This window comes from Camelina sativa, chromosome 9 (genome assembly GCF_000633955.1).
Source record: "Camelina sativa cultivar DH55 chromosome 9, Cs, whole genome shotgun sequence".
NCBI classification, from domain to species: domain Eukaryota; kingdom Viridiplantae; phylum Streptophyta; class Magnoliopsida; order Brassicales; family Brassicaceae; genus Camelina; species Camelina sativa.
In genome coordinates, this window is record NC_025693.1 from 38010425 (window position 1) to 38019133 (window position 8709).

General features: G+C 38.0%; 3 protein-coding genes across 4 annotated transcripts; all 3 read right to left on the minus strand.

The window, feature by feature from the left end:
- Positions 139-2254, minus strand: LOC104714825 (pentatricopeptide repeat-containing protein At1g64580). The gene has a single exon (XM_010432295.2). It carries the CDS (start codon positions 2064-2066, stop codon positions 450-452), a length of 1617 nt encoding a protein of 538 aa, XP_010430597.1. The 5' UTR covers positions 2067-2254; the 3' UTR covers positions 139-449.
- LOC104714826 (pentatricopeptide repeat-containing protein At1g64583, mitochondrial) lies at positions 2397-4517 on the minus strand. 2 transcript variants are annotated; one of them, XM_019229780.1, is made up of 3 exons: positions 3987-4517; positions 3529-3881; positions 2397-3414 (listed from the first exon to the last, which is right to left on the minus strand). In XM_019229780.1, the coding sequence occupies exons 1-3, from the start codon at positions 4139-4141 to the stop codon at positions 2543-2545; spliced, it is 1380 nt and encodes a 459-aa protein (XP_019085325.1). In that variant the 5' UTR covers positions 4142-4517; the 3' UTR covers positions 2397-2542. The 2 variants fall into 2 exon arrangements, with proteins under 2 accessions (XP_019085325.1, XP_019085324.1); XM_019229779.1 differs by having other exon boundaries at positions 3529-4517.
- On the minus strand, positions 4983-5645 carry LOC109126554. The gene has a single exon (XM_019230226.1). The coding sequence runs from the start codon at positions 5481-5483 to the stop codon at positions 5331-5333; it is 153 nt and encodes a 50-aa protein (XP_019085771.1). The 5' UTR covers positions 5484-5645; the 3' UTR covers positions 4983-5330.

An 8709-nucleotide genomic window follows, 5' to 3' on the forward strand; every position in this document is an offset into this window, starting at 1 on the left:
CTAGTTGATGTTTCTGATGGTATGTTCTGGATGTTGGCCAAATTTGTATGCAAAAGTATTAAAAAGAAAGGGTTGATGGCAACATTATATAACATTTGTGCTTCATATAGGGATCTAACAGTGAAACGTGATTGCATATAAGAGATCATAAGGTCAAAATTCTTATTTTGTTACTTGGGTTTATCCAACACAGCACAAGCATAAAATTACAGAATGGCAGATCAGTATATGTTGGTATATGCTACAAATGTGCTTATGAAAGATACAACATGTACACTACAACTTATCTATGCGTTAGAGAGCTTCTTTCCCCACCAGACCTTTTAATTTTCCCAAAGCAAATCAACAAAATGGCTTTGGAGTTGTTTACCTAACTTTAAAGTTTGTCCAGTCTCCCATCAAAATCGATGACCTTGCTTTTACTGTCTTAAGCAACTTGGCAGACTGCTTTACTCATGAATTGCTTTGATGAGTTCAGCTGATACGCTTGTGTAGTGATCTTCTCTAAGTGCCTCATTATTGATGTGTTCACTTGGCATAAACCCATCTTCTTTCATTCTTGTACAGAGCTTGTCTGCTTCACGCCGTAGGCCTATCCTACACAACCCTGATATCATTGTAATGTATACTATAGCATCAGGCTTCACTCCTTTGAGTGTGAGGCTACGAAATAAACACCAAGCCTCTTTCACCTTACCAGTTCTGCACATCCCTTGAATGATGATATTATACGTAATAATATCAACAACCATTTCACTCTTGTGTAGATCCTCTACCATCACCAACGCTTTCTCTATCTTGCCGTTATTACATAGACAATCTAACAAAATGTTGTAGGTAACAATATCAGGAGGCACACCACAATCAACCATCCGATTGAAAACCTTTTGTGCAACGTGAAGTTTGCCCGCTTGACAATAACCGTGGATAAGAGTGTTGTAAGTGAATGCATCGCCAACCAATCCTCGATGAGTCATCTCACAAAAGAGTTTCATCCCATCTTCTACCCTCTTAGACCTACAAAACCCATTAATGAGAGTATTATAGGTCACCACATCCGGGGAACAGCCCTTGCTTACCATAAGATCAAACAAATGTTTGGCGTCACCTAGACGACCGTGAATGCAAAACCCATTGATGAGTGTATTGTAAGTGCAGATATTAGGATCTACAGATCTTCTAATCATCTCCTTGTAGAAGCTTTTAGCCTCCAAAAGGTCACCCTCTTTCACAAACGCATCGATGAGCGCACTGAAAAAGATAACATTAGGATCGATGTTCCTCTTGAGCATATCTCTGAGAAGCTTAGCAGCGTCGTTCCATCTACCAGAGTTACAAACGCCACTGATCAGAGTGTTGTAAGTAACAGCATCAGGTGGGATTCCTTTCTTCTCCATCCCGTGGAATATCTCGAGGGCGTTACTCAAATCTCTGTTTCTGCAAAGACCATTGATGACAGTGTTGTAGATGACGACATTAGGTTGGAATCCCAATCCGGCCATGGAGTCAACGAGAGAAACAGCCTCGTGGAATCTGTTGCGGAGACAGAAGCCATGGAGGAGAGAGCCAAGGGTGACAATAGTGGGGTGAAAGCCAAGCTTCATCATCTTACCAAGAAGAGCAAGAGCAAGAGAGAGACGAGAGCATCTACAGAAACAATGAATCAAAATGGTGAAGCTATAGAGATCGTGTGAAACTCCAAAGAGTTCCATCTTCTGAGAGAGGTAGATGACGATATCGAACTTGCGCATCTTAGCTATGGCAGTCAAAACTCTACTGAAATCAACAATGTTAGGAATGGGACGAGACTGAAGCATCTCACAGAACAAACCGAGCGCATCGTCAAACTTTATAGAGTTAAGAAGCTCACTTGTCAATCTCTCTCGGTAGTGATGATGATGATGATGATGATGATGACGACTCGCACCGCCGGAGAAAGGTCGAGAACTAATCGAGGGACAAGTCGTCTTCTCCGGATTGTTGTTACCTCTCTCCCGAAGAATATAATGCCGACGAAGCAACCCCTTCACCGTTGACGAAGACGCTATCGGAATTAATCTCGGCATCCAAAATTAACTAGATTGGCTTCGTTCCCAATCTCTCTCTCTCTCTCTCTCTCTCTCTCTCTCAAACAGTGCGCCGAACCCTATCACTATCAACGACGACGACGACGACCTGATCCGCCGATCAGAGTGATGAAGTCACTGAATAACAACAATAAGGTCTCCTTACCTAAAACGGCAGCGTTTTGAAACTTCACCTTCCCTTTAATTAACTTTAAAATTGTCTTCAAATTCCAATCAGACAACTTATAAAGAGATCAAGTACTGTATAAACACTATCAATCAATCAAGTGTTGCTTACAAAACAAAATTTTACAATTTGTATAGAGATGGTTTCTAACAACTCAAGAGTTTGGTCATCATCATATACATACATACACATACAAAGTCTTATTATATACAGAATGCTAAAATCAGTTCAGGTTTCTACATGCTTCATCACACATTTTACATTTCCAAAAATGATATCTACTCTCCTCCTAAGGGCCATTCAATTGGCATATGATCCCATCCTGTTTCATTTTTCTAAACAGCTCATCCGCTTCACGCCTTGGCCCATTCTTACACAATCCCAATATCATTGTAGTGTATGTTCTAGCATCAGGCTTCACTCCTTGGAAAGGCAGCTCACAAAATAATTCCCAAGCTTTTTCCACTCTATCCGCCTTGCACAACCCGTGAATCATGATGTTATATGGAACAACACCAATACACTTTTCACTTCTTCTCATATCATCGAACTTGGCCAGTGCGTTTTCAATCTCCCCGTTAACACAAAAACCATGTAACAGAATGCAGTGGGTTATAATATCAGGAGTCACTCGACAAGACACCATCAAGCTGAATACGTTTAGTGCAGCTCCAAGTTCACCAACCTGACAATAACCTTGGATAAGAGTGTTGTAAGTGAATGTGTCCCCAACCAATCCTTCAAGAGACATCCTTTGGAAGAGTTTCATCGCGTAATCCACGCTCCTATACTTGCAGAAACCATTAATGAGAGTGTTATATGTCACCACGTTTGGGAAGCAACCTTTGCTTGGCATCAGATCAAATGTTCTTTTGGCGTGATATAGATGCCCCTGCATGCAAAGCCCATTGATGAGTGAGTTATAAGTGACAGTATTAGGAGGATCGACAGAGGCTGCTTGTATCATCTCCTTGTACAGCTCTTGAGCCTCGGAAAGGTTGCCTGCTTTAGCAATAGCATCGATCAATGAAGTGAAAGTGACAACATCAGGGTTAATTCTCTTGTTCATCATATCTCTCAGAAGGCGAGAGGCTTCGTCCCATCGACCAGAGCAACAAAGACCGGTTAAGAGAGTGTTGTAGGTAACAAGATCCCTTTGGTNGTTTATTCTCTTGTTCATCATATCTCTCAGCAGGCGAGAGGCTTCGTCCCATCGACCAGAAGAACAAAGGCCGGTTAAGAGAGTGTTGTAGGTAACAAGATCCCCTGGGACTCCTTCCATCATGTTGAAAACCTCCAAGGCGTTATTGAGATGACCGTTCTTGCAGAGACCATCAATGAGAGTGTTGTAGATAACAGCATTGGGTTCGTATCCCGATTTCGCCATGGAATCAAGGAGAGATAAGGCCTCGTGGAATCTATTGCGGAGACAGAATCCGTGGAGGAGAGAGCCAAGTGTGACAATGCTGGGGTAAAACCCAAGTTTCATCATTTTGCCAAGAAGGGAGAGAGCAAGAGAGAGACGAGAGCATCGGCAGAGACAATGCAACAGAACGGTGAAGCTGTAGAGATCGTGGGAAATACCAAAAAGCTCCATCTGCTGGGAGAGATAGATGACGGTGTCGTACCTTGTCATATCGGAAACAGCAGTGAGCAATCTAGTGAAATCAACAACGGAAGGTAGGGGTTGAGACTGAACCATCTCAAAGAACAAATCAAGCGCATCTTCAAACCTCAAGGAGTGATGAAGTTGAAGCCCAGCTCTCAGTTTCTCTCGGTAACAAGAAAAAGCTCGAGCAGCAGAAGCAGATCCTCTTCCTATTCCTCGGGGGAAAGCTATCTTCTTCGCCGTGGATGAGGCAATCGCAGTCGCAATCAATCTCCGCATCCAAAGCCGCACGAACCGCCTCCTGATTCAGTAACTTTCCTCCGGATTAACGAGTCTCGCTTCGTGAGACGAACAAGGCGGCTCAAAGACTCGAGCTTTGATGCATTAGAAGACGATCGAGAGACGAGGGTGGAGATTAAAGCTTTGGGATTGAGACTGTTGAGAGTGTTCTTGTTGAGTCCACATGAGCCAAGTTTGAGATTAAGCTACGAGAAGTGCGTGATTAGGAACAGAATCAGACAAGGGGTTTCTGATAACGGGAGCTTTTAGTGATTGGACAAGTTCGGTTGCTTGAGTCAATCAATCCACCGTTGGATTGAGACTCGATCGAAGGTGTGACCCGATTGGAGGATAACCGGGTCGGACATAATCTCGAGGGAGAGAGATCGGGAAACAAAAAAAAAAAAAGGTTTTATTTGGGTTTAGTAAAAACGGTACCGTTTTGGGTGGACTTAATTATTGTCACTTTGGTCGTCTCCGCCTATTGACTTTTTTTTGTAACGGATCGATCAGTTTACTAGTAAATGTTATGATCGTCTCTCCATTACTTACTTACTTACTACGCCTTCTCGTGTGGTGTTTCTTTCTTAGCCTCCACAGAAACAAGTCTATGATACCTTTTTCATAGTGTGCCAATTATATAGATAGTAATCCTAGCTAGTGTTTTACAAGTAAGTAAATAATTAATGTGTTTTCTTGATCCTCTTAATTAACAAACTAGAGTATATATATATGTATTATTAACTTAATCAAACTTAGGCATGTATAAACATAGTTGTTGAATATTGTTCCTTCCTTGATTGATTAGATTTGGACTGAGACTAACTTAGAGAGAGCTTAAAGAATCACTACTCTTTGATTCCTTTCATATATATAGTGGAAAAAAGTCTAATAATAAAAACATGATAACTAAAACTACGCATGGAAATGCCCACCATCAATTCAATTGTACATCTTCACGTTAAGAGAGTTTATATATGAATGACACGCTATATTTTTGTTGTCCTCCACGGCCTTCCACAACTTTTTCTTCATCAAACCAATGTGTAGGTCGTCTACTGTGTGGAACAGAGAATTACTAGCTTGTTTCAATTTACACACTCCTACACTTCTTCTTCTTATGCAGTACGTAGTAGCATACATATACCAATGTTGTGTTAGGATATATGATGCCAAACAAAATTCTTACTCACGACTCACGAGGCTCTCTCCAACAGAGCAGCATCACCAGGCATCGCCTTATTATGTATAACCTCGATCTCGTCTCCTTCAAGGACCGGCTTGGAGTCAGCAGCTTGTTGTTCTTCCCTTGCCTTTGCAAATCCTTGTTGTTTGACCCCATCAACCTTCACTCTCCTTTTCTTCCCATCCAGACTATATAACCTTTATAGTTGGTTCAGAGTAGTAAAACGTTTCTCTGAGTCATTTTTTAGATGAATGTGAAACAAAGAGTCTGATGCAAAGACTTCAAATTAGGCTTTCATTGGTTTTATGCTTTCAGGGCCTTTTTTTTTTTTTTTTTGTCGTCCTGCATATTACTACCCTATCAGGATCAGTCTCTTCAACCAACCGTCCAGAGTCGTAACTGTCTTCTGTCACAACAAGAAAAAAAAAAAAAAAAAAACAACCGTTACTTTAACTCATTTCTCCTAAATTGTCAGTTTCAGCTTACACTTGTCCCTTGATTCCACTTTCTCTTCCATTTTTCTTTTGTACACTTCTTCTAGTCAAACCCTGATTTTAGGCATGCTTTGGAACCTGAATCATAATACATAACTCATAAAATTGACCCTCATTTTCTTGATCACTTTGAAACCGCTAATTAATTAAGCACTAAAGGTCTTGAATAATGGTTGAAGAATTATTTTTCTAAACTGAGGAGGTTGAATCTGACTAGGAATTTAACGTTTCATACAAATCCATAGCTCATGAATCTCGTGGCTGTCTTTGATCAATGAAACTCGTGCTTACTTATTTTAATGTGGTTAACATTATTATATACTATATGAAAAAAAAGCAAGATACGATCTTGTGTTTAGGACGTTAACGGATCTACATATATACATCACAATATCCAAAATTTCAAAAAAAAACTATTATTAAAGAATTACTTTTAGAACTTTATAGGATATATCGCCCTATAGAAGTTACAAGAAGAATGTAATAGGTGGTCAACGTGTAAACCACAAAAGCTAATAATGTTCACTCGACCGGGTTAGATCTCTAGCCTTGCAACTATTTTATGTTGATGTATTGTTGTATCAAGACCATCAGACGATGACACGATGTTGTTGTTAGAAAAAGATTTAGCGAGTAGGCAAGTAAGTAACCATGCATGTTAGCCACAAAAGTTTGGTATTTTACCAAGGATAGTAACATAAGGAACGGATGATTATTTTACCAAGTTTTACATTATAAGAAAAAAAACCTTAAATTCTTAATTGAACGTCGGTCAACAAACATTATATCTAACATAATTCATGAAAGAGTATCAAACTGTCTACGAAAGAGAATCAGGTAGCCACTCACAAAACTGTCAAGAGTATATGGACCATATATATAGCTTGAATATATGTATTAGTTCTCCAAAGGCTACCAATAAAACTTAGAATATGATTGGTTATTAACAACATAAAAATGGTAGCAATAGTGGCATGCCAAATAGAAAAGAGGATGTGACCAACTCTTGGCAAGTTGGTATCCAATTACACAACCTAACCCGTTCTAAACATAAAGCAAAAGATTCCAACTTAATCAAGTCGTTCCAATTCCAAAGGTGGAGGAGACTCTTTTCTTAATTCCATTAATCAAAAAGAAGTTTATATTATATTCAACGTCTCACCCAACGATCCAACTATTTTTAATGTCTAATATAGTGTGGGATCCTTAGTGAGAGACACAACGCCTCCCAAGGTGGAGGAGTTTATTATTCACAACACTTCATCAATTTTGCGTTTATCCCAGCGTCCCTTCTATCATTTCTTTTTATTATGGAGTATCATGCAAAATTTGATTAATTATTGATCTTTGGAGGTTGGACCACCCCCTTTTTTTCTTTAATATAGAACACGAAATGAATTTTTTATCCATAAACTTTTCGTAATTTTATGACTAATCATTGAAAAAATTTATGATAGATTCACAAAACGTAAATCTTTGTTTTGTAGAAGCAACGCGGTATCTAAACTTAGAATATAGTGAAAGGAGAGCAATCTTTTTTTTTTTGGTGAGAGATCAAGAAACCTTTGGATATTATTTCCTTTGCGCTATCGATGACATGATTGAAGATAACCTAAGAACTTAGATAGATTCAATATCCTTGCAGAATGCAGAGTTATATTATATACTCCGCAACTTTTAGATTAATTTTATATTTTATATTATGCAGTTTTGTGTATGATTGGTTAAACTTTTTTAAAATAATTTTTTCTTAATATGCGTGTTTCTACTAAAACATTCTATATTTTGAAATAGTGAAATATTAATTTTCCTCTTCATGAGAATACCTAAAATTGGTCCTTCTATTGAGTTTGAGGTGAGATAAACTTACAACTACGAGAGGCATTGTTTAATGCTAATTAGATGGATCATTCTAGACCTGCAAATAAGACACATGTATATAGTTTTGGAGTTGAAACATATTTTAAAATAAGTATATATATATTATAAATAAAAATTAGTGGAATTGTTAGTGGGTAGTAGTTGGATTTGGGTAAGATTACTTTATGATGATTTTCATATTCAGCCTTGAAGATCTTCTTCTCATCCATTGACGGATTGGATCCTCCAAGAACAGAGAGACCAATAAGCTTACTCTATTGTGCCATTCTCCAAAATCCCCACCCTATCTTTTGCTTCAACCACTTACAATTTTACAAGACAAATTACTTAAAGGTGGAAATTAAGAATATTCTCAACATATCTTTTTTTTTTGGTTAAAAATATTCTCAACGTATCACTTGACTATTTGTTTTGTTTGATGAATTGGATACACATATACAAGTATATATAAAAGAGACTTTTAAAAAGGATCGAGTATTTGTTTTAGACATTCGTTTACAGTATAAACGGTCCTAGATGCACTTGTAGCATTCAAAAAAACTATTGAACATATTGTAGTGATACAGTACAAATATTAGAATGTTGAATAGCGAAACTTTGTTGTACTCAAAAGTGGTGTATTTATGAAGAAAGAATATAACTATAAACGCTATAAATGATTGGGGAGGTTTGTTTGTAAGCCTTTAAATGATTCTTTCTACGCATGTGAAAGATCTAAAAGGCTACTCAATAATATCGTAATCATAAGTACTTCTTTACATGTAGTGTTTGATTGCAATATATAATGTTTGATATTTTCATTAACGTTATATACGTAGTCACGATATGTATTTTCAACCGATTAATCTCTCTTTTCACATTTACCGGTGCTCATAGCGGTGTACAAAAACTAATTCATTTGGCCTCATGGGAGTTAGAAATGCAAGAATTTGAAGCTTAGAAAAAGGTTTAATGTAACAATAGCCATCCCTATATATATAACACATATTTTGTAATACAAAGACTAG

Coding starts and splice junctions, on each gene's coding strand:
- LOC104714826 (XM_019229779.1), bottom strand. CDS start 4,141: ATGCGGAGATTGATTGCGACTGCGATTGCCTCATCCACGGCGAAGAAG.
- LOC109126554 (XM_019230226.1), bottom strand. CDS start 5,483: ATGGGGTCAAACAACAAGGATTTGCAAAGGCAAGGGAAGAACAACAAG.
- LOC104714825 (XM_010432295.2), bottom strand. CDS start 2,066: ATGCCGAGATTAATTCCGATAGCGTCTTCGTCAACGGTGAAGGGGTTG.